The sequence below is a fragment of the Ambystoma mexicanum genome, chromosome 3q, assembly GCF_040938575.1.
Source record: "Ambystoma mexicanum isolate Mex_15411 chromosome 3q, UKY_AmexF1_1, whole genome shotgun sequence".
Lineage (NCBI taxonomy): Eukaryota > Metazoa > Chordata > Amphibia > Caudata > Ambystomatidae > Ambystoma > Ambystoma mexicanum.
In genome coordinates this window covers 577,196,216-577,221,248 of record NC_090926.1, presented here as the reverse complement: position 1 = coordinate 577,221,248, position 25,033 = coordinate 577,196,216, and the positions used below count along the sequence as shown (strand labels likewise).

Sequence of the window (25,033 nt, the reverse complement as noted above, 5' to 3'; positions counted from 1 at the left end):
CTCTTGCGTGGGGACGACTGGTGTGTGCACCTCATCCCTCCAGGTGCAGGGAGGTCTGGAAATCCGTGCAAGCCGACAGATGCAGCGGACACCCCACCACCGAATCGCTCGACGGAAACTTTTGCCAAGGGTGATCATGTCCTCGAAGCTTCCCGATACCTGGATCCAACAGGTGTCAAGGAACTTCTGAAGGTCACATCCGCAGCCAGCACAGGCGCACAATGGTAAATGCACGACAACATCATGCCGAGGAGGGACTTGATGGACCTCACCCTTGCGATCTTCAGGGTCAACAGCCGGTGTACCTTGCCCAGGATGCCGCTATTCTTTCGTCCGATGGGGACGCCAGACAACACCGTGTTGAGCCGGGACCCCAGAAACAGTGGTCCTGCAATGGCACCAAGCAGGACTTCGCAAAGTTGAACGAGAACCCCACTTCCGCGAATAAGCGGACAGTCCCCGCCGTGTGAATGGCAGTCTCCCTCAACTTTAATCGGCTAGGTAGGGGTAGACGTGAATCCCCTGCAGGCGCAACCGCACTGGCGCCAGACACTTGGTGAAAACCCTTGGTGCCGACTTCAATCCGAAGGGAATGGCCTTGAATTAGTATTGCTGCCCTTGGACCACAAAGCAAAGAAACTGCCAGTGTCCCTTGTGAATGGGTATGTGGCGATAGGCGTCCTCCAGGTCCAGCGACGACAGGAGATCACCTTCTTCCAGTTGTCCCAGCACGTACTGAAGTGTGACCATCCAAAACTTCTGGGACCTGATGTACTTATTGAGGCGGTGGAGGTCTAGTATGGGTCTCCAACCGCCAGTCTTCTTTCTGACGCCCCGGAGCCTTTTTGGGACGAGTTCTATCGCGCTCTTCTTCAACATGGAGCAGAAGTTAAGGGATGCAGTTTTCCTTCATGGCCACCAGTGGAATGCACGGCCACTGGTGTTGAAATTCCAAGGTGTGCCCGTAGGCCAGGGGCGTCCAGCACACAAGGGTCGGTGGAGATGGACTTCCACACGCTGACCAAGTTTGCCAGCCGGCCTCCCACCGGGGTGTGTGGGTGGGGGGCCCAATGTCGTGGCCGGTTCAATCCTGCTTCGCCATGGGGGCACCACCTTGGGGACCTTGGCGACGACATCTTCTGGACTTGCTGCAGCCCCTGTAGGCTGCCCGAGCCGAAGAGCGGGACGGTTGACTGTCGGATGACGAGCCGCCACCGAAACCTTTGCAGTATCCCTAGGACTTTACTCCAGAGGCCCAAAAGGATGGCCGTCGCTGCTGGAGCGTGCCTAATGCCCGGGCTGTCACGGTATCTGCCTTGATGGCCTGAAGCGGAAGCGACTCGTCCACTACCTTGACAATAAGTTGCCCCCGTCGAAAGGCATGTCCAACACCCTCGACTGTACATCCTGGCGGAAGCTAGTGGCCTTCAACCAAACCTGCCGACGAAGGCAAACACTGTTGCCCATATGACGGAAGCCCGTGTCGGCGATGTCCATGGCCACCCTGATGGCATGGTTGGATGCCACCTCGCCTTCTTGCAGGACCTCCAGCGTTTCCGCTCTCTGGTTGTCGGGAAGGAAGTCCAGGAGGGGCGTGATCTTGAACCACAGCTCCCTGTCGTAACGGGCCACTATGGCTAAGGCATTGGCGGCCTTGATCGTCATCGCAGCCGATGTGATGACCCCGTTGCCCCATGGCGTCCAGTTTCTTTCACTTGCCGTCCGGGGGGTGCGGGGTTGTGGGGGGTGGCTACACCGAAGATCCGGAGGACAACTTCTTGCCGCTGCCGAGACTACCGAGTCCGGGGACGGTTGGGATCGGAGACACATGGGTGCAGAGTCCGGCACCCTGTATTTCTTCTCATACCGGTCCCTCCTCAACGGGCCCGAGGACGGGTTCTTCATGAGGGACAGCCCCTTGTCCCAAATGTCGTCCAACAGAGGGATAGAAAGTACGGTCTTCCACTTGGCCTCCTGGCGCTGGTTCAGGAAGCCTTCTTTCTCCTCGGGGGCCAGTTGAAACATCTCCAAGGCCCTAGCGATCATTGCGTGAAAAGAGCCAATCTAGTCGCGTGGCGAGGCCTTGGGCACCGGGAGGTCCCCTCTGTCATCGCCGTCCGTACAAGTCGTCAACGTATTCGGTTCTGTATCGTCCCTCGGAGGAGGGGATGGTGGCGAAGGATGGCAAGGAGGTGGAGGATGGACTATTGACGGGGTTCCCCCAACAGCCCAGGTGCTGCACGATATCCCGCGGGCGACAGGGGCATCCTTGTCCGGATCTCTGAACACAAGGTGTGCAGTGTCTGAAGGATGTCTGCCGAAACATCCACTGGCGGTGGTGGCGGGTGCTGTGCTGGCTGCAATGGGAGTGATGGCAGTGGCGTGTGTCCTCTGGCTCCCAACCGCCCTACTGCTCCTCGTCGCTCTCCACATCTGCTTCATCGGGGTCCTTCACATAGGACCTGGCCTCAACTAACATTTTGTCCAGTATGGCCTTCAGACCAGAAAGGACTACAGCCTCCCCCCCCCCCAACTTTCTGCTCGACCAGCAGGTACGGTCTAGGGGAGATGATCAGCATTGTCTTCACTGGTGTCTTCTCACTGGGTAGAAAAGAGGATTCCCTCCCCGCAGGCAGGCAAACTCATCTTAGGGGCCACCTCCTGCGTACCCGCATCCCCGGCCTTCGCTAGGGACTCCACCACTCCTTCAAGGGAAGATTTCGCCTGGTGAACCTGGGCCTTCACGATCTTGGACGCGCGTGAGGCCTTCACCGGGGAAGGGGGGGGAGGGTTTGGGGGTCAGCACCCCACTCTCCCATGGCTTTCTCCATCGGAATCGACTGGGACTTGTCCAGAAGTTTACCCGGATGGTCCTACTTCCTCTTAGTCGCCGACCCAGAGCGCTGGCTCACAGTTGAAGGTGCCGGGGATGCCGTTCCCGACCAGGCCGCCGAGGAGCCCGTCCCAACGGCGCTTCCGGTGCCCGCAGTGCTTTGCCTTATGTTGGGCTCCCATCGCCGGAGCGCTCTCAAAGTTCTGAGAAGACCGCTCAGATTTTCTCTTGCTGGGTGAGGCTCGGGGCTCACCCGCAGCCGGGATCTTCGCCTGAAGCCACTCTGAGAGCCGCTTGCATTGGTCCTTCATGGTGGGGCACCAGATCCTTGGAAAACACATAGGGCTCCTCCATATGCATTTGGTCGGAATGTAGGCAGTAAAGGCACAGAGTGCCCATCATCCAGGAAAAGGTTCTGTAGTCCATATCCAGGGCAGATCCTGAACAGAGGCGTTGAGTCTCCTTTATCTTCAGACATGTCCACGCGGAGTAGGCCTCAAAGAATCTTCTGGAATCCTCCAAGAAAGGAAATCGACAAAATCACCCTTGAGGGGTGTAGAAAGTTCTGAAAAAACCGGTCCCCGTTAATCGGATGATGGAGCTTGAGGCTCGTTTGACCAGAAAAAAAGTAGAAAAAAGTAGGAAAAAAAAAAAAAAAAAAAAAAAAGTAAACCCTTAGAAAAATTGCAAAATGCAGTAAAAGCTCGAGAACTATAGAACAATGACTCCCAACACTTGAACGTGCAGTAAAAATCTGAAGATTGCTGCCAGGGGAGGGCCTTAGGTAGAGGGCAGTCATTGGCTGGGGGCAGTATGACCCAGAGACCAGTGATTGGTTGTTAGGAGAAGCAAAGTTCAGAAATTAAACTGAAACTGATTTTTTCTTTACCGAGGTTTCCCAGCCTGACGGGGAATATTAATGAGCATGTGAATCCATGCCAGACCCCATGCTGGAGAAGGAAGGACCTTCCGAAGTATACAGAGCTTGAAATGGCCAGTCTTACAAATATCCGCAACTTGCTCGTTCATGGCAAGAGGGGAGCCGATTTTAACCCCCAAATTCCTGACAGAACACACTGGCCTGGGAAGGTAGCCAGAAATTCAAGGTCCAAAAAAAAAAGGGGGGGGGGGGAAGAGTGGTACCCACAACCAACACCTCGGCCTTGCTGCCGTTTAGTTTTAGTCAATTTGTGGTCATCCAGGCCCCCAACTCCTCAAGACATCTCCTGAGGCGGCTAGCAGTATCAGACTGAGATAAATCCAAGCAGACCAACATCCGACGAAGACGCAAAGAGACACCAGCAGCAGCCTCCCTGACCGCGAAGTGCTTGGTGAAGCCCTGCAGCTGTGCTGACCCAGTTTTTGTTTCGACTGGGAAGACCTTCAAGGGACGACTTCCTCCTTTGGGCTGGTGGGACCAACTAGCGTTGAGACAAGCTTCATTTTGGCACAGCCTCCGACTTGCTGTGACCTTCCAAGGCTGCAGAATCCCAATACCAGTGGACCCCCGACCATCAACGAGTGCAGTGTCTTCGGATGTGCGAACCCAGCCAAAACTTTGTGGGTATTCAGAGGACCCTACAGAAACAGGAAATCTTCATCTAGAGTCCCCACCCGAGGGCTCAAGCAACTTCTAACCGGAGCTAGTTTTTCTTTGGCGCCGAGAAAAAGGCGCTACAACCACAAAGCGCTGCTGAATCAAGAAGAAACCATTCCTGCCGAGTCCCTCTCTCTCTCGAGTGCTGCCGCAGGAGACCACCTGGCGTTCTCCCTTTAGTCACCACCACCAAGAACAAGTGTCTGATATACTGCAACCGGAAGGCACCAGCTGGAACACATTCTCAATTCACTGGTACATCAACCTTTTGCCATTTGTGGTGCTTACTTCCTTGGGCAGTGCTGTTTTACCCTCTTCTGAGTTGACCTCCATTCACTTGCACTGACCTCTTGAGCTTCTGTGACTTTCTATTGAACTACTGACTTTGATAAAACATTTTCTAAGACGAAAGCATCAGAACTTTGAACTAGCCCACTGACTAGTTGGCTATCCTGTCTCCCTAGAGGGCCCCATTCTGAACCAATTGGCTTTGGCCGTGCATGTTCCCTTACATGTTTTAATTGTTGAACACTTATTGCTGGGATAAACGACTGCCTACATGCCCCTGGGAAAACCAAACTGTTTTTCCAAGCACAAAGTATGTTCTGATCTAACAATAACCTTTCCCTCCTTATAACTCAATATTGCAATGGCGACCACAAATAAGTGTTATTACTGACTTCAAATCATGCCACTATGTGTTGGAAAATGTATAACATGAATAGTTACTCACCTGCCTCATTGCTTCCATAACAATGTGAATCCTAACTTTGGAATTCCTGTTACTATTAGTTGCTGCTTTTTAAAGAATGTTTTAAATATCTGTGTGTATATATAAATAAAGATTTGTAATATAACTTTGTAGAGCGCAAACCCAACCCTAAGGCATCTGGGCATCTTTAAATGTGCAAGTGTTTACTTGGATACCTGTATTTACTGGTTTCATTGTACAGCTCACATTACCCCTTTTAAAATAAGCCTGGCTGCTCAGTCACACTACCAACTTGCGTAGTACAGGCATATATTAAAAGGTGGGTTACCTAATACCAAGAGAAGTCTTGTGCAGTCCCACACCAGATGGACCGCATCAATTCTTACCCAACAGTGGCACAAGAAAAGATCACTACATTATGTCCCGAATCGGTGGCACCAGTGCTGGTTTAGTCTTAAGAAACCCCAGAAAGCTCCACTGCTGAGGGGAGGTATGGCGGGGTCAAGACACACCTTTAGGCATTCCTCTGCAGCAGTTACACTGGGGAAGGGACCAGACGGCGTGGGCTCAGGCAAGGAACCTTAAGAGGCCCTCTAGGGTGAAAAGCAGTGCTGCTCTGCAGAGGTAAAAAACCTTTTGGTCCAGAAACCCATCCTAAACGTGTCCGTGTTGGGGGTACTTGATTAAAATGGGACTTGTACCTTTTTGGCCAACACGTCGATGTGCGATGGCGAAGGCAGATGGAAGATCACACTTCTTTAGGCATCGCAGCGTTCTACCAGAGAACAATTGGAGACAGAGGGCCCAGACAAGATTACCCATGTCCAGCAATAGTGGACACGTTTCTGTTACTGCCTCATCTAGAAGCTGGCCCAAAGCATTAAGTAGATGCATGAAGACATCATGCCTGAAAGGATTAAGGCTGATTAGGGTCAGATGCAGCTCTCTGCAACAGGGAAATTGCCGAACTGAAAAACAAGGTTATGTAAGGAAAAGGGTAATCACGCTTCGAAATCTAACAAAGCAGAGCAAACTGAACTTCCTAAAAGACACAAGACATGACATGGGGTGTATTTTCTGTGGCCCAGAGACTGGTCTCTGCATAAGGGCACTTACGAGCCAGCCAACCAAGTGCAACTAAACAGGTGCTCAAAGTCTTGTAGGAAGTGCTGCTGCTAAGCAACTTTGTGGAAAACCTGGGTACTCATTTTACCCAAACACCTTTAACTGCTAATGTTTTCCATCCATTATGAGCCCAGGTTGACCCTTGGAAACAGGATGTACATAAAGAAAAAGGCAGGTCTTGGTTCCATTGTGTTCCTAAAATCACTGCCCTGCAGTCGAGCAAACTTCTCTCAAAATAGGCTTATTTAAAACATCTGTCAAGTACTAACAGGATATAAAAGTCACATTTTTCCTGGCCTATGGTAATGCACCCCAAATGTTTGATTAGTTAACTATGCTCGAAGGCATTGGCACCTTTTGCTAACTGCAAACTCCTTTAGACAAGGCAATATGATGCTATTTCACCAAATTTAGGAACAAGGATTTTGTTGGTGAGACCAAACAGGCACAGAATAATATGAAAGCATATCGACATTTTCAACATCTGCCACCGCCTTAGAGGAACCATGACTAGAAACCATACTCTGCATACCAATGACACACATGCAGGTCCACTATGCAGCAGACCTCCGACAGGCAAGCCTGAATCACTCAACAACACGGGCCCCTTGCCACAAGATTTACAGCCAACCCCTTACCGACAGGCAACCCGCTTTACAGAAAAACAATGCCTTCCTCACCCACCCACCAACAGACAGACCTTGCTCACACCCCAAAAGAATCCGGCAGAAGGCTGATTCAGTCACCAACATGGCAATCAACAAGTGCTTAAAGCAGCAGGAGGGCACACCTATTGCCAGTACTGGCACCACCTTGTCTCTCCCCCAGGCTTCTCTAATTTACCTTTCCCACCCTCTCTGATCCAATGCAAACCCTTCCCGACAAATTAAAAAGGAGACATACCTTAGAGCCGCGTTCATTAAAGATTATTTCAACATCAAGTATTTTACCAAATGGCTGTAAAGAGAAAATATTATATAGTAAGCAACACAGAGAATCAGGAATATGGGCAACTGAGGAAGATTTGGAGCCAAGAAACAGGCTGGAGAACCAGAAATAAAATGTGAGAAACAAACGGGGAAAAAACAAGAAATAAGGAGGGAACAGACAATGGGAGCAGTTAGGCTATGTTACATTCCTAGAAGGTCCAGTAGTCAAGGCATTATATCACATTACCATTTCATAGAATGGGGTATCATCCTGTGGTAGGAGGAGAGACTGATTAAGCTGTCAAAACCATTCACACCCAGTTTCCTTGAAGAACCTGATGGTTGGACGAATATGGCCCTTTTGTAGGGCAGATGTTAGGAAAACGACAAAACTTTGGAGCATAGTGTATCAAGAGTAAAATTAGGTTAACTTCACGAGGACAGGATACCTTGCACGCTTAAGGGTACAGATATTTAATCAAAGTAGTAGAGAAAGGACAGGTTATTAAAAGAGTCTTGGTTCATGCAAAAGAGCAGCTGAAAATCCACTGGACAAAATGTTAACTTGTACCCTTCAAAAATTAGGCCTATGTCGGCAACACACTGTCAGGCCCATTTTAGCTCCGGATTGCATGCATTCTCAAGTATGCAGCCATGGAGCTATGAGCAATACATTAAACTCTGTTGAGTTTCTTTGGATGCATCTAAACAGCAACAATTCACAAAGGCAGTCTGCCATGCAAGTTATGAAGAATCGCCCCCTAGAAAGAAGGAACAAGTTACTTACCTGTAACTACTGTTCTCCAGCATGGGTCTGGCATGGATTCACATGCTCATGAATTCCCCGTCGTCAGGCTGGGAATCCTCGGTAAGAAAAATCAGTATCAGTTTCGTTTCTGATCTGTCTTTCGTAGTAGTAACCAATCACTGATCTCTGCGTCGTACTGACCACAGCCAATGACTGCCATCTCCCTAAGCCCCGCCTCTGGCAGCCATCTTCAGATTTGGAAGCACGTGAAGTGGCAGTATGACCAAGTGAAGAGCCGCAGAGGGCTAGGCGGGAGGATTCGCATGTGAATCCATGCCAGACCTATGCTGAAGAACAGTTACAGGTAAGTAACTTGTTCCTTCTCCGGCATGGGGTCTGGCATGGATTCACATGCGCATGAATAAAATAATACATAGCAGTACACACATGCACAACCACGGGAGGTGGCAAAGGCTCAACATTAAGCATTACATCCAAAACTCAACATTAAGCAATTCTTACCTCCTCACCAGGCTCACCTTAGGCGAACAGGTTGCGCAGCACTGCTTGGCCGACCCTGGACTCCTCCCTGGAATCCCAATCGACGCAGTAGAATTTCGTGAAGGTGTGCGTCGACCTCCACGTAGCAGCCCTGCAGATGTCCAGCAGGGACACATCAGATAGGAACGCCGTGGTAGCTGCGATCGCTCTGGTGGAATGGGCTCTCGGACGGCCAGGCAGCGGTTGGTTTGCCAACCGATGACAGTACATGATACAGCCGGAGAGCCATCTGGAAATGGAAGCCTTCGAGAGAGCCTTCCCCTGATTGACAGGTCCAAAAGGTCAAAAAGTTGTGATGTCTTCCGAAAACTCTTCGTGCGGTCCACGTAGAACTTATGCGCTCTAGCCACATCCAGCGAGTGCAAAGTCCTTTCAGCCGGCGACGGGAAGAAAACAGGCAACACCAAGGGTTCGTTGAGGTGGAAGTCCAACGGCACCTTGGGCATGAAGGAGGGGTGCGTCCTGGATCTCTCCCACCCGTCGTGCGGAGGTGATGGCCACAAGAAATGCTGTTTTCCACGACAAGAACTTCAACTGAGCTGAGTGCAGAGGCTCGAACGGAGGTCCCATGAGCTTGGTCAGCACCACGTTGAGCTCCCACGCCGGGGCCGGTGCCTTCACCGGCGGGAACTATCTGAACAGTCCCTTCATGAATTCTTTCACCAGACGATGAGACCACAAAGACGTCCGTCCCGTGGTTCTGGTGTATCGGGAGATCGCAGCAAGATGAATCTTGATGGAAGCGTGCGCCAGTCCAGCCTTGGCCAGCGTCAGCAGGTACGGCAGTACTTGAGGAGCCGTAATCCGTAGAGGGTTAATCTTCTGTACGTGGCACCAGACAGAGAACCTCTTCCATTTGTGTCCGTAGCATTTAAGAGTTGAACGCCCTGGCCTTTACAAGAACCTCTCTGCAGTCGGCCGGTATGTCGTAACCTCCACACTCTAACGCTGCAGGAGCCAGGCCTGCAAGTTCAGCGACTTCGGGTCGTGATGGAGGATGGCGCCTCCTTCCCTGGAGAGAAGATCCGCGTCTACTGGCAGCTTGATTGACGGGGACGCTGACAAGTCCAGAAGGTCCGGGAACCATATCTGCCTCGGCCGCGGAGGTGCGACGAGGATCATCCTGCACCGTGACCTCTTGAGCTGGTTGATGAGCCAGATCAGCAGTGGCAATGGAGGGAACGCATATAGGAACAGGCCCTCCCAGGGGAACGAGAATGCATCGCCCATGCTCCTCGGCTGGGGAAACCTGCTGGCGAACCTCCAGCACTTGGAGTTCGTCGCCGCTGCGAACAGATCGATCTGGGGTGTGCCCCACCGTCGGAAGAGGCGGTCCACTAGATCCTGCCGTAGTTCCCACTCGTGGCACGAGCGCAGCTCTCTGCTGAGCGAGATCCCTGCCAGATGAAACGGCACAAGAAACATCCCTTGGACGACGGCCCAATGCCACAGATCCTGAGCCTCCTTGGACAGGGATGGGGATCTGGTACCCCCCTGCTTCCTGATGTAGAACGTGGTGGTGTTGTCGGTGAAGATCCTCACCACCTTGCCCTTGAGGGACGGAAGAAAGGACCTGAGGGCCCAAAACACTGCACGGAGTTCCAGGACGTTGATATGGAGGGACTTCTCCGTCGGCAGCCAAAGGCCTCTCGCGTGCAGATTTTTGGTGTGCACTCCCCACCCATCCAGGGATGCCTCCCTGGAAGTCCATGCCCGCCGTCCATGCCTCACTGTCTTCTGGTGGCCCGGGGTCTGGAAGTCCATGCCCGCCGTCAGATGTGCGCGGGTGCCCCACCACCGGATCGCTCGTTGGAAGCTCTCGTCGAGTGTGATCCTGTCCTCGAAGCTGCCCGTCGTCTGGATCCAGCGAGCGTCCAGGAACTCCTGCAACGGGCGCATCCGAAGCCTGCACAGGCGGATGAGATAAATGCAAGAAGACATTCCGAGGAGGGATTTGATGGATCTCACACTGGCCGCGTCCGCAACTAACATCCGCTGCACCTTGCCCAAGATGGCCCTCGTCCTTTCCTCCGGAGAGGCCAGAAGCGCCACGGTGTTGAGTTTCGCTCCCAGAAACAGCGCGTCTTGCGCGGGCACCAGGTGGGACTTGGCGTAGTTTATGGAGAATCCCAGGTCCGTGAGTAGTTGGCCGTCCTCGCTGTGTACTCCGCGGCGAGCTCCTTGGTCTTTGCTCGGATGAGCCAGTCATCCAGGTAGGGGTAGACGTGGATCCCCTCCAGGCGCAGCCGTGCCGCCACCGGTGCGAGGCACTTGGTGAACACCCTGGGTGCCGACCTCAATCCGAAGGGAAGGGCTCTGAACTGGTAGTGACGCCCTTGGACCACGAATCTGAGAAACTTTCGGTGTCCCTTTAGGATGGGGATATGGAAGTAGGCATCCTCCAAATCCAACGACGACAGGAAATCGCCCTCCTCCAGTTGACCCAGGACGTGCTGAAGGGTGACCATCCGGAACTTCTGTGCCTTGATGAATTTGTTCAGTCGTCGTAGGTCCAGGATGGGACGCGATCCTCCAGTCTTCTTCACGAGGAAGTATCTTGAGTAAACTCCGGAGCCCCGAAGCCTCTTTGCGACGAGCTCGATGGCGCCTTTCTTGAGCATCGCCTTTATCTCCAAGAGAAGTTGAGGGACGTGATGTTCCTTCCTTGCCACGGGAGGGGGGATGCGCGGGCACTTCTTTAGACACTCAAGCGCGTGACCCTGGGCCAGGGCGTCCAGCACCCAACGGTCGGTGGAGATGGACTCCCACACGCTAACGAAGTTCGCCAGCCGGCCTCCCACTGGGGTGCTTTGGTGGGGGCCCGACCCCACGGCCGGTTCAGTCCTGCATCAACGAGGCTTTGCCGCCTTGTCCTCCTTGGCGATGACAGCGGGGTCCGCCCGACTTGCCTCGTCCCCTGTAGGCTTCCTGTGACGAACGGGCCGGAATCGTCCACTGTTTTTCCAAACAGGTTGCTCCCGTCGACCGGCATGTCCAAGACTCTGGTCTGCACGTCCTGACGGAAGTCAGTTGCCTGGAGCCATCCACGCCGTCTAAGGCACACGCCGTTGCCCAACTGGCAAAATCCAGTGTCAGTCGCTATCGTAATAGCGTGGTCCGACGCCACTTCTCCTTCCTGCAAGATCTCTAGGGCCTCCGCCATCTTGTCGTCTGGTAGGAAATCCAGCAGGGGGGCGATTTTGTACCACAACTCCCTGTCGTAGCGGGCTACGATAGCCAAGGCGTTAGCAGCCTTAATTGTCGTAGCTGCCAATGAGATGACTCTGCGTCCCATCGTGTCTAACTTCTTTCCCTCGCCGTCCGGCGGGGAGGTTGACTTAGAGGGGCCACGTCCGGGACCCGGTACTTCTTCTCGTACCGATCTCTTCTTGCAGGCGTTGTGGATGGGTTCTTGAGGAGGGCGAGACCCTCATCCCAGATATCGTCCAGTAGAGGTACAGCGAGGACCGTCTTCCTCTTGGTCTCGCGCCGTTGATAAAGGAAACCTTCCTTCTTCTCTTCCGGGCAGAGATGGAAAAGCTCGGATTCCCTGGCGATCATGGCATGAAACGATCCAATCTCGTCGGGCGGGGAAGCCCGAGGAGGAGGTGACGACGGGAGATCCTCGTCGTAAACCTCGTCGTCTGTGCCCGTCGCGGCCGTGTCAGTCCCCGTATCCTCCCCACAGGTCGTGGACGGGGAGGAGGGCTGAGCAGGGCGCGATGGTTGAAAAGGAGGTGGAGGATGAATCCTTCTCTTAGGAGGAGGGCTCCCAGAAGGGCCTGGCTCCGGGTCCCCTGTCGGGAGAGGTTCATCCGTTGGTGGTAACGGCAATCTCGTCCTTATCTCCGAGCATAAGGACTGTATAGCCAACAAAATGGCCGCCGAGTTGTCTTGCGGCACTTGAGGGGAGTCCGACGGGCGGTCGGGAGCCCCGTCTGCACCCTCGACGTTCTCGTCGTCTCCTACACCGGGGTCCCTCCCGACGGGCTGGTCTTCTTCCACGCCAACTCCGTGGCTTAAGACTTCGATCAGCTCCTCCTCAGAGGTTGAGGCCGAATCCACAACGACCTCCTGCCCCCCCCCCTTTTTCTTCTCCGTCGGAGGTTTCACGGGGGTCCTGTCGATGGGCATGAAAGAGGACTCCCTCCGCGATGGCAGGGAGACTCTGGGCCCCAAGGTCGCCACCACTGGTGTAGCTTCCACAGGCTGAGCCAGGGCCACCGCGACTGTCTCCAGAGAGGCCTTGGCCGGATGGATTAAGGCTTTCACCACCTTAGGTGTGCTCACCACCTTCTCCTTAGGGGGAGGGTCACCGCCTCGCTCCCCCTCCAATGGGGCCTTCGAGCTCGACCGGGGTCTCTCCAGGAGCTTCGCCGGGTGCTCGGCCTTCCTCTTACCCGAGCCAGAGCGTTGGCCCGTGGTTGATGGCGCCGGGGAGGATGCGCCCTGCCTGGCACCCGTAGAGCCCGACCGTTCGGCGCTCCCGGTGCCAGCGGACTCGCGGTGCTTGGCCTTCTGTTGGACCCCCATTGCTGGGGCGCCCTCAAAGGTCTTAGAAGACCGCTCCGACTACTTCTTCTCGCCTGACGGGCTCTTCCCTTCCAGCCAGTTGGCGAGACGCAGATGGCGGTCCTTCATGGTCCGCTCCGACATATAGCCGCAAAACGCACAGCCCTTCTCCACGTGCGTCTTGTCCTCATGCAGGCAGTAGAGGCAAAGGGAGTGTTCGTCCTCCTTAAAGACATTCTGAAGCTGGCATCCAGGGCAGACCCTGAACAGCTTTCCGGCCGTGGAGCTTCCCTTCTCCTGGGCCATGATCGAGATGGGCCTGAGAAACTTCTTGAGTCCTCCAAAAGCGTGGCTCAACGAAATCTTCACCCTTGAGGGGCGTAGAAGAATCTGACACGGGTCCCCGTTGATCGGATAAAGAAACAGTGGAGCTTGAGGCTCTTTTGACCGGAAAAGAGAAAATTTTCCTAAGAATAAGCGTGAAAAAAGCACTAAAGCTCAAGAGCAATAGCATGAGGATACCAACACTTGAACGTGCTGTAAAAATCTGAAGATGGCTGCCAGAGGCGGGGCTTAGGGAGATGGCAGTCATTGGCTGTGGTCAGTATGACGCAGAGATCAGTGATTGGTTACTACTACGAAAGACAGATCAGAAACAAAACTGATACTGATTTTTCTTACCGAGGATTCCCAGCCTGACGACGGGGAATTCATGAGCATGTGAATCCATGCCAGACCCCATGCTGGAGAATAATGTCTTGTCGTGAGATATTTTACCAAGGACCCCATCAGATCATTCTTCTGTGATATTGTGCTTCAAGATCCTAAGTGCCAAAGTGAAGACTAAGGAATGGAGGTCTAAGTCGGACTATTACTGATGTAGCATTCAGAGCTGAATTGCATAAGAAATTGGAACAGTTCCTGGAAAATAATATGGGTTCTGTGGACAAGGTAGCTACTCTGTGGGAAAAACCTAAGACGTTTATTAGCGGGGAGTGCATCTCTAAAGAAGATGGGAGTGAAGATGACATTAAGAAATCTCAAAGCCCTTGAAAGTAAATTGGAGACCTCAAGAGATAGTGGGGTTAGGACAGAGCTAAAGGAGAAACTGGATTTGTATCAGGAGTTCGCAGCACACAAAATCACTGCGAAAAGGTATACAAAGGGAGAACCACCAATTCAAGCGCCTTTCCTGGCTGGTCAAAAAAGAAACCACTTCGATGTTGAGTGAAGAGATTGTGTTAGGTAATGTCATGTACTACAGTCACAATAGCATCATGCAGGCGTTTTTTGCTCATTATCCCCGGCTCTATGAAGTAACAATGTAGGTCAGTAAGTGAAATGTGACAGCTTTTGAATGGGTCGATATTTGTAGTAGACTAGAATATTTAAGTACGTAGTCCAATTACTTCTCTTAAAGTGACTGGGTCCATAAGGGAGTTGGAAGTCTGACAAGTGCCATGACCTGACAGCCTAATAAGATAATTTTGTATTGAATATGTTGACATACTGGCACCATTGCTCACTGGTGTCTAACGAGGCTATGGAAATAGGGGAGCTACCTACCTCAATAAGAGGCCACGATTATCCTATCCCATAAAACAGGGAAGGATAGTATACAGTACACATCCTATAGGCTTTTGATACTTACGAATATTGATAATCAAATCATGGCTTAACATCCAGCCTGCGCCTCCAACGGAACGTTTAGTACTGCATGATCAAACCGGTTCATTCCTGGTAGAGCCACACACCATAGCATCAAGCGCATGTTTGCCATTCTCTTGCAAGTGGATTCCAGCATGCATGTGGTAGCATTGTTTCAAAGCCGAGAAGGCATTGGATTCTTGGGAGGTTAACTCAGTGGAAATGTGCTCGCCTTGGAAGCAAGACGACATGGAGCAATACAGGTCCGATCCCAGGGTCTGCGCTTAGTAACCTCTGGGTATTAAGCGCTTTATAAACCATATTTAATTTTTTACAAATATATGAAATTCCTTTTAATTCACAGCATTGTCAAGAATACATGTGGGGGTGCTCTTCCTTTTCTTAATGTGGGTCTTATGCACTAAACCAAGAGCCACACTTCATTAATAAATCTTCTCCCTTTGCACTCCATAGATACGCAAGGCACGGCTGCCCTCTTCGCCACTGCCATTTGCTTTGACCATAGAGCCGCTTGCGTGCATCCTTTGGGCTGAACACCGATAGGGGGCTGCAGTTCTACACTCAGAAAATAATTATATGCAGACAATATGGTGCTTTATGCGTAGGACCCAAAGGCCAACATAGCACGCATTATGGATAGAATAGAGTTTGGATGCTATTCTAGTCTGAAAATAAATTTGACCAAATCTCAACTGCTGCTGCTCACTCACGCCACCAGCATAACTAGGGAGGCGGGGCTGGGGATAAGAGGGTTTCAGTGGTGTTCAGAAACGGTTAGGTATGTTAGGGTTAAGGTACCAAGAGATGCCAATGTGCTACATGCTGAAAACCTTACCCATCCCTTCCAGTATTACAGAATAAATTTGAGAAATGGTTGAAGGTCCCTGCTCTCGATGGCCAGAGTGGTCTTAATCAAGATGAAAGTCCTCCCCAAGATGATGCATCCATTTCTGAATGACATGCATTACTCATTGTAATAGCATTTCTGATGATTGTATCTGCTTAGATTCACATGCTGTGCATATAGTCCGAAATCTAGTGGAAATCGCTGAGTATTGCATCTTTATTTTGAAAATCGAAAGGGGATGTCGACATGGGCATTACTAATACTATCCCTAACGTGACGTGTAGTGTACCCAAAATCCCTCACACGTCGCAGTCCCTCTGGTATTTCTTCTGCCGTGAGGGAGTCTTATAGTTAGCGTGAGCAAGTACAGAAGAGAGAAGGTGTAGGAAGTCCATGTTCGTTCTACTTCACGATGGAAGGAAGGGTGGGCACATGTGAATCTAAGCAGATCCAATCTTCGGAAATGCTATTACGGTGAGTAATGTACGTCTTCTGATGCTTGTGGGTCTGCTTAGAATCACATGCTGTGCATAGACTAGTGAGCAGTACCCAGAGATGATGGGTTGTGTGAAGGAACAGTAGCAAAGAGATGTCTTAGCACCGCTTGTCCCACCTGAGTATCCAGGCAGTAGTGCTGTGTATAGGTGTGCACCGAACTCCAGGTTGCTGCTTTGCAAATGGAATCTAGAGGAACATTTGCAATGAATGCGATGATAGCCAATGTGCCCAGAGTCGAGAGTGCTCTAGGCATAAAGGGTAGATCTCTCCTGGCAAAAGAGAACCTGCGTGATGCAGTTTACAATCCACTTCGAAATAGCTGATTTAGAGACCAGGTCCCCTGCTCGTTCAGCTGCCACTGAAACGAAGAACTTGTTTGTATTTCTTAGTGCCTTGGTCTTTTCTAGATAGTAGATAACCGCTCTCCTTATGTCCAGTGTGAGGAGGTTTCTTTGCGTCCCCTGGAAAATAGGTCGCAGAGGCGGTGACCCGGTTACCCAGGGGCATGAAGCTTCTTGCAGTCTTTGTCCAGAGGGTTTCTGTGGAGGACAGCAATACCCCTGCCTTCTTCCAAGGGGCCGTAACAACCAAGTAGTCCGGTGTGGCATGAACCCTTATGTAGAGTCTGGAGCGCCTTCGTGCGATGCAATTTTAAAATGGTTGGCTGCCCTTTTTAAAATGGAGTTTAACAGCATCTGATCGTCAACAGGTGGCAAATCTTTTTGACGAGGAAAAGGGGATCTAGACAGATGACGACCGGGTCAGCGGGATGAGTGTCAGACAAGGGCCCTGGTCCTCCGCCTGACCCCAGTCTGGGTCTTGATCAGCTGGGTCTTGATCAAAGGGGTTAAACTCCTCATAAGAATCCCTCTGTGTTGGGTCATCTGAGACATCCAAGATGTCTTCTTGGTGTCCCTGTGCAGAGTTGGGGAGTTTCTGCAATTTGGAGGGGATGAGGCAGGAGTCCACTTCCTTAGATCCCCCGGGTAGATCAGTCCGAAAAGTCAATGAACTGACATTTTGTCCATATATTGCTCAAACCTTTACCTACTCCATAGGAAGGAAGATAAATGGTCAGGAGGAGGAAGGGCTGCCCAGAAGGGGGAGATTTTTCCCAATAAGCCCTTGAAGAGAGGCTTGGGGCCTCATAATAGTCCTCTCGGGAAGAGGGGGTGCCCTTGTACTCCTGGCCCTCCGAAATGATTTCCGAAAGGCTTTCACGAAGCTTCAGCAGCAGTATAGAGGGTCTCGAGGCGCCTGAAGGCGTAGTCTTTGTCAGCGACTCCACTGGGTCCTTAGGCGCTTGTGCGCCCTTGGATGGCGTGTCCGTAACAGCATTTTGTTTTTAGGGGGAACGCCGGTTCCAGAACAATGCCCAGTCCATGCCACGAATTCGGTTCCATGGAGGGCGCCGAACCATGAGGTTCGGAAGGTGCTGTCAACATTTGATAAGTATGGAGACTGACAAACACCATAGGCATCTTTACATTGTGTCACACAGCACCTTCAGTGCAATGGCACAGGGAAGTCTTTCAGATTTCCCAAAGGTTTAAGTACCTTCTCTTGGATAAACTATTGTTTCCAAGAGCAGTGAAGTGAAATTGACTTACTTACAAACTTTCTAGACCCAGCACACACTATCTTACAATCAGGTGCTGGAGGTGTTCCTTAGTATACCCACTTTGTCTAGTTTCTCAGGTAAAATGTTTATGTTCCCCTTTCCTCGATGAATGGCTGGTGGCAGTGGTTCCCTTTTAACTACTGTGGTGTGCTTTAAACGCAGGCTGCGTTCGCAGCAGCTGTAAAGCACCCAAGGGTGCCATGTTTGTCAAAATGGACCCAGTCTTTTTCCCCTTTTCTTTGTGGAAAGGTCCTTATTGAGATTTACTCTGCACGCCAAATGAGGTTTGGTCCCTTTGTTCAATTTTTCTTCAGCAGGATAAGCGAGTGAACCCCGCGTCTGGCAGGGGCAGGAAGCGAGGGAGGTGCCCGAAACTCCCTGTGCTTAGTCTCCTAGGAGACAGAAATACACTCTTAGGCGACTGGCCAGCTTGCTGTCCGGCAAGGACAGCCACCATGCTGGGTGACTGACAGCTAGGCTGGAATTAATGGGAGAAACCTGCATAAAAGGCAAGGCTTTTTGGGTTGGAAGACAGCGTCGACCACTGGACGAAGGCATCCGAAGAACTTGGAAAAGACGCCTGCTGCAACTCCTGGACCGTTGGTTTGCCCGTTGAAGCCCTGCTGCTGTGTTGAAGCTCTGAATTCGCCTCCACTAGAGAAGCCCTGCGAGGACGACTTCTCCCCTTGAGTTGGTGGGACCAATCAACTACAAAGTAAGCCACCTGGACATCCTCTCGACGCTGGTGGCATTTCCACTGCAGTTGCTGCTGGAAACCGAAGAGCCAGGGAGAGGAACGCAATATCGTGTGTGTTGCTTTTAAGTTGGCCAAGAGCTCCAGGAAGATCCTCCGGACTCCCAGGAAGCAGGACTGACCGAGCCTGAGCCCCCTCAGAGTGCTGGACCACAGATGCAAGGAAAGCTCGTCTCAACAGCCAAGAGTCCGCGGTGGTGCTATTTGCTGAGCCGCAAGGATCAGAAACAGCAAAGTGCCACTGAATAGAAGTTTACCATTGATTACCGTCCCGTTGCAGGAGTCCTCTAGATGTCCTCCCTCTTGCCCCACGACTGAGGCCCAGGAACACAGGATCTGCAGAGCTGCACAGGAACAGAAGCCAGCTGGTACAGTACCTTTTGGTTAGAAGAAAAACGGTAAGTAAGAGAATTTACCTCTTGTTGAGTAACCTCACTTGTTCTCAGTGGGCACTTGTCTTGGTTGCTTCCTTATAGTTGCTAACAGCTCCTTTACCTCACAAACCTAATCAGCCTGTGGCCCTAACTTTGATTTCTTCTTTTCTACAAAGACGTCTAAAACATTGCGCAATACTTTTTCCTACCTGCAAGAATTGCTTCAGCTCACCTAGACTTTTGTCCAATTGACTTTGGCCTGGCTCCCTGAATAACTTCTTCGCTCTGACTGCGTTTTGTCTTCCTTCCAGGAAGGGGTTAACTTACTTTGCATTGGGGGTTACCAAAAGTACTTACCTGCTTCAGAATATTTGAGAGATCTCGTTTTATTTCTAATAATCTTTCTTTGACATACTGCTAAGTATTGATACATGATGTGTATAGGCGTGTTATAAATGCCAGATCATAAGTGTTTTAAGGCGCGATGAGGCCACGGGGGACAGTGGGAAGACAGACAGCGATCTTACTAAGCCAGGTGAGATCGTGCAAGGGGAGGGAGGGAAGGCGAGAAGTGCGGAGGGAAAGAGGGAGGGGGCAGTGCAGTACATATGATCGCTGTAAAAACTTAAATAAAAAAAAATACAATACATAAAAAGTGCGGCCAGCTAGTGCCAAGTGCAGCCAGCTGGTGGCAAGTGCTAGGGTAAAGGCAGACATCAGGTGTAAAGTGCTGGTAAGGGACTGTAGGGATACAGAAACAGTCCCCAGGTGCAGGGTTGCCAGGGGGGGGGCAGTGCAGGTGTGCAACTGGCGAGGAGGGGACCTGGGCCTCAGATCAGAGGGTAGCCAGGTTCAGATCAGAGGGTAGCCAGGTAAAGCAGTGCAGTTTCAGCCAAGAGATCAGCAAGGGAGCAGAGGGGGAAAAAGCAGAAGCAAAGAGGAAGGACTTGAGGTGCTTTCGGAACTGGAGATGGTTCTCAAGTTTCAGAGAGGCAGGTAGGCTGTTCCAGAGGGAGGCCCCAGCAGAAGACAGATCTACCACCAACTCATTGCTTGGAGAAGCGGCTGACCATGAGGGAGTTGGATGCGGATGAGCGAAGAGCTCAAGAAGGAAGAGAAAGTTGAAGGTATTGAGGCCCAATGCCCCAGAAGGCCTTGTGGACAATGCAGAAGGTTTTGAAGTTAATCCTCGCAACCACTGGGAGCCAGTGCAGAGATCAGTCCTGGAGAGATACGATCCCTGGGCTTGAGGCCAAGGACAAGTCTTGCAGTCCTGTTCTGGATGAGTTGCAGAGGGTGGAGAGTAGGGCCAAGCAGATTTAGAAAGAGGCTGTTGCCTTAGTCCAGCCTGGAGAGAACCAGAGCTCTGGAGACAGCGAGCTTCTGGGGAAAGGAGAGTAAAGGAAGAATATCTCTGAGGCGGTGCAGCTGATAGTGAGATTTCTTAGTGACGTCAGAAATGTGAAGACAGAAGGAGAGTGTTGAGTTGAAGATTACTAGGTTTTTAGCCTCACAGGTGGGAGCAGGAAGAGGGCCAAGCGAGGCAGTCTAGAGAGCGACAGAAAAGGAGGGGACAGGTGTGCCAATGAGGAGAATCTCAGTCTTACTGGCGTTAAGGCAGAGATCATTGGCGGAACACCACTCCTGGATAGCTGACAGTCAGAGATAAGAGATGGAGGAAGTGGTAGAAGGGAGCCTGAAAATGAGGATATATAATGTATTGTCCTAAATGCATTACATTGCCCTAAATGCAACAGTGATATACTAATGTCCACAGTGTCCCAACTATTGAAGTCACCTGAGGGCGTAGGAAGTGTGTGCGCCAGCCCAAATGGGTACTTGCTGATTTAGGGAAACTCGGTGTGTATTTTGGAGTGTGCTTGTGTGTTACTATTATATTGCCCCTTCTGAAGAAGGCTTACTCAAACGGACAAATAAATTGTTTAATCAAGAAACCTTGTGTGAAAGGGAGTTTATTTTAATACTCATCACTGTGAATCGCTGTAACTCCCCTACAGCTCACATTGACCCCTCTTGAGATGAGCCTGGCTGCTCAACACTCTACCAACCTATGTAGTACAGAATTATACCAAAGGTTGGGTTTTGGAGGTTCTCTAGAACTTTAGGATGGGCTGTCGAAAACATTGGCCACAAAGGACATGCGCCTCATGACCCGGTCTACATCTTCTGCAGACCACTGCGAACCACTTGGTACAGCGAGAGGAAGTTCAGGTGTAATCTGCCTCTTGTGTTTCATCCCCTCTGATATTGTTCCCCCTCCTTGGGTAATAGCCTCCTTTTACCCCAGGGGATTTGTGGGACTTTGACTTGTGGTGTTTCGAAGCCCGCCCCTTCAGAAGTGTGTTGGGGACATGTTTTTTAATGAGATGACATTTGAGGTTGGAGGGGATTTTACTGATTGCGACGTGTCTGTCGCTTATCGGCGTGGGAACGGGCAGGCGCCACGTCTTTTGACGTTCGATTTACGGCTGTGGTTTTGGACACAACATCCGAATCAGACGATTTCAGGGGATTGTTGTGAGGCGATTGCGATTGCCCCGAGGACAGGGAAATGGTGGACCTTCCCCTTGACGCCATGTGTGGCCTTGTTGTCGGTGCCAACGTCGACTTATGGCCTTGTGTGGGTAATCTTGTCTGTACTGGAGCCGCCGAGAGTTGTCCACGTAACAGAGCCACCGGCCTGTCTGGTGGGGTTGTGGGCTTGCACGTGGGAATCCGATAAATCCCATTCGCCGTCATCACTGAAGACGCCACTGCTGCAGTCACTGGAGGCACCCTCCACGTCCATGGCAGCCTCGGCCTGCATGGCGTGGTGGGACCAGCGTTTCATTTTGCTGCCCTTCAAAGTTTTGGGCTTAAAGAGCCTGCAGGCTTTGCAGTGGCCTTCGTTATGGCCGTGGAAGTTTGTCGAGGCAAGTTAGGCAGGCGACACAGGTAGTCCTCGAAGCCGTGGCCGAAGGTGTTGTAGGGGAACGGCTAAGACAGGACAGAGTAATTAGTCGCACAGTGCGTGTTTGGGCCCCTGCCCCCCCCACCCCTCTACCATCATGGCGCTGCTTTTTGCAGCGGGACCCTCGGGGGTTGTTAGCCGCATCCCAGCTTCCAGATTGAATGTCCTGCCTTCGGCAACCTCCCCTCGGCCCCTATTGGCCAATCCTCTGTTACCTAGTGCAAGCCTAACCCGGAGTACACCGGCTCCCTGTGCCTTTTTCCAGATGGCAAGCAGGTGAGCGCAGTGTGTGGTCTCCCTGCCCCAGACACCCCGTGCCATCATGGCGCTGCCTTGTGCAGCGGGACCCTCGCGGGCTGGTAGCCGCGTCCCAGCTTCCCGGGTGAATGTCCCGCTGCCCGCAACCTCTCCCTGTCCCCTATTGGCCAAACCCTCCTTATCCTGGACTCGACCTGGGCAGGCCTCTGCGGCTAAGAGCCCCAGAGCAAAGGGCAGCTCTGTTACACTCACCTGATATTCCCGGGGGAGTCTGGAAGGCTCAGAGATCTGGAACCCTGGATGCGTAGTTGCCCAGTTCTGAATAATGAATCTGCAATTACAGAAGGGAGGATTTGTGATAACTGTCTCTAATGGGTTAATCTCCCACCTCCCTCTGACCCATTCCCTTCCCACTGGGTTCTTTTCTCGCCTTAGTTATTTGTAGGGTGAGCTATCCGTCCTGCGTTTCTTGTGCAGGGGCGCTTGGCGTTTGTTGGCGAGCTGCCCGAGTTGCTTCACTGGTGCAGTACGCCTTCCTTGTGCCCAGGGATGCTGTGACCCCGAATCTGCTGGTAGGCAGGTAGGTTTGTTCATTGTAAGTCTTTGTTCTGTTTATGGTGGGAATTCGTTAATGTCTATCTCCTTTCAGGTGTGAAGGTCTTGATGCTGGCGTGCCGCATAGAGAGGCACGTTTCTAGGTAAGAGGAAGCGGAGCGCCTTTATTGTCTTTTAAAGCTAACCTGTGTTTTCGTCCTCTCCTCACAGGCCGCTGTGGTGCTGCAAGTGGATGAGAGCGCGATGAAACAGGCCCCCGGAATCCGTTGTTTGATATTGAAAGCGAACCTGAATATGCATCTTTTCCTTTGCAGATGTTGCAGTGGTGCTCCGGATGGAAGCGTGGCGTAGCGCGATGAAATTTAGGTACGACTGATGGAATTCGATGTTTTTGGAAGCGCGCGTTTGAATATTGTTTTTCCCTTTCTCGTTATTGCAGGTCGCAGTGTTCGAACAGCAGCTGTGGTAGCGGTTTGCCGTAAGTCCTTAAGCTAGTACTCACAGGTGAGTGATGTTTCGTCTCTCGGTTTCCACAGATTGCAGCCCAGTTGAGATGCTGAGTGCTGGATGGTGTTTACTCAGGTAAAACAGAATAATCTTGATCTTGTAGGATTGCAGGAAGATGCTGAAGACCAGGAGCTGGACGCAGTGAGCGTCACGCTGCTGGTTGCAGAATAACACGAAGCATGTTCTGCAGCAGTCAGGGTGTGGTTTATATAGCCCAGGTAAAGTAGTACCAGGGAAGGTAGTTCCAGGCCTGCCACACCCAAAACACTAGACCGCATGGCTTGGTTCTTATAACTAGACTGTTAGGTGCTTCCATGTTGGATTTAAAGGCCCATGTACATAAATGGGACCTAGTTTAAACAGCCCTTCCTGCCTACATATGAGCCTGGTGCCAAAGACGCCAGAACTGGCTCCAGGAGCCCTTTTGCAGTGGTTTTAAGGCCCTCAAGGTTCTGGTGGGAGCCTGCTTGTAGCACAACTTGTGCCCCCTCACAGTGGTCTTAACAGCTCCTGCATTGGCGGGTCCAAGGTGTGTCTTCAGGTATCAGAAGGTACGGGTGGTCAGTGTGGAGAGTAGAGCAATCGCACTACTCTGGAAGCCCTGCCACATAACGAACCGACTTAAATTGCGATAGTGCTGTGATCATTAGCTTGAGCCCTCTAGGATTGTACTGCGATTATTAGCTTGCGCCTTTTAGATAGGATTGCATAAGTTAGCACAAAACACATTTAGATGGCACTGTGAACATTATCCTGCGTCGCATTGAGAGAAGATTGTGAATGTCGGCCAGTGCCACATCTAGATTGCCACATCTAGACTACATTGGGAAGATTACCAATGCCACATTTAGATAGAATTGTGAATGATAGCTTGCTTCGATCTAGACAGGATTTGAAGTTGGGATTTGTGAATATTGGCATGCATCATATATAGACAGGACTGAATATTAGCTAGTGCCGGATCTAGATAGAAATGATATGCATTACTTACCGTAAAAGCATTTCTGATGGTTGTATCTGCTTAGATTCACATGCTGTGCATAGGTCCGACATCCAGTGGTAACCGCAGAGTATTGCATCTCGTCTTTCGAGAGTCGAAAAGGGACGTCGACATGGGCGTGCCTGTAACACTGTCCCTACATGACGTGTACCCAAGAGCCCTCACGCGTCGAGGTCCCGCCGATTGCATTTTTTCTGCCTAGATGGAGCCTTATGAGTATCGTGAGTGAGTACAGGGAAGTGGTAAAACGTCCATGTTCCTTCCATCCGAGCAGGGAAGAAGGGTGGGCACATGTGAATCTAAGAAGATACAACCATCAGAAATGCTTTTACGGTAAGTAATGCATATCTTCTGATGTTTGTTAATCTGCTTAGAATCACATGCTGTGCATAGACTAGCGAGCAGTACCCAGAGTTGGAGGTGGGTTGTGAGAAGGAACAGTAGTGAAAAGATGTCTTGGTACTGCCTGTCCCACCCGAGAATCAGACCTAAAACGAGGGTCTAGGCAATAGTGTTTTGTAAAGGTGTGTACAGAACTCCAGGTTGCCGCTTTGCAAATTGACTTGAGGGGAACATTTGCAACAAATGCTATGGACACCCCAGTGCTTCAAGTAGATTGTGCTTTAGACTTGAAGGGCAGCTCTCTCTTAGCAAGACTATATCAGAGTGTGATGCATTTGACAATCCATCTAGAGATAGTGAATTTGGAGACTGCGTCTCCTCTTCCTGCTGCCACCGAAACGAAAAACTGAATAGTCTTTCTTAGTGGTTTCCATGTAGAACATGACAGCTCTGCGTACATCCAGTGTTTGTAGGGTTCTTTCTCCCAGACTTGAAGGATTTTGAAAGCATGTCGGTAGTTCCATCGACTGGTTCACATGGAGCATGGAAATGAATTTAGGCGCAAACCGGAGGGTGCACAGAACCACTGTATCTTTGTGAACTGTTACAAAGGGATCTAGG

General features: G+C 51.2%; 1 protein-coding gene across 13 annotated transcripts in view; it reads right to left on the bottom strand.

Annotated features, from left to right (window-relative positions):
- The window catches only part of RBFOX2 (RNA binding fox-1 homolog 2), a 1,085,372-nt gene that overhangs the window by 225,177 nt on the left and 835,162 nt on the right, over positions 1-25,033 (bottom strand). For all 13 annotated transcript variants that reach the window (XM_069654361.1, XM_069654368.1, XM_069654359.1 and 10 more), the window contains one exon: positions 7,171-7,224. In XM_069654361.1, coding sequence (XP_069510462.1) covers positions 7,171-7,224 — 54 coding nt within the window. The remainder of the gene's footprint in view (positions 1-7,170; positions 7,225-25,033) is intronic.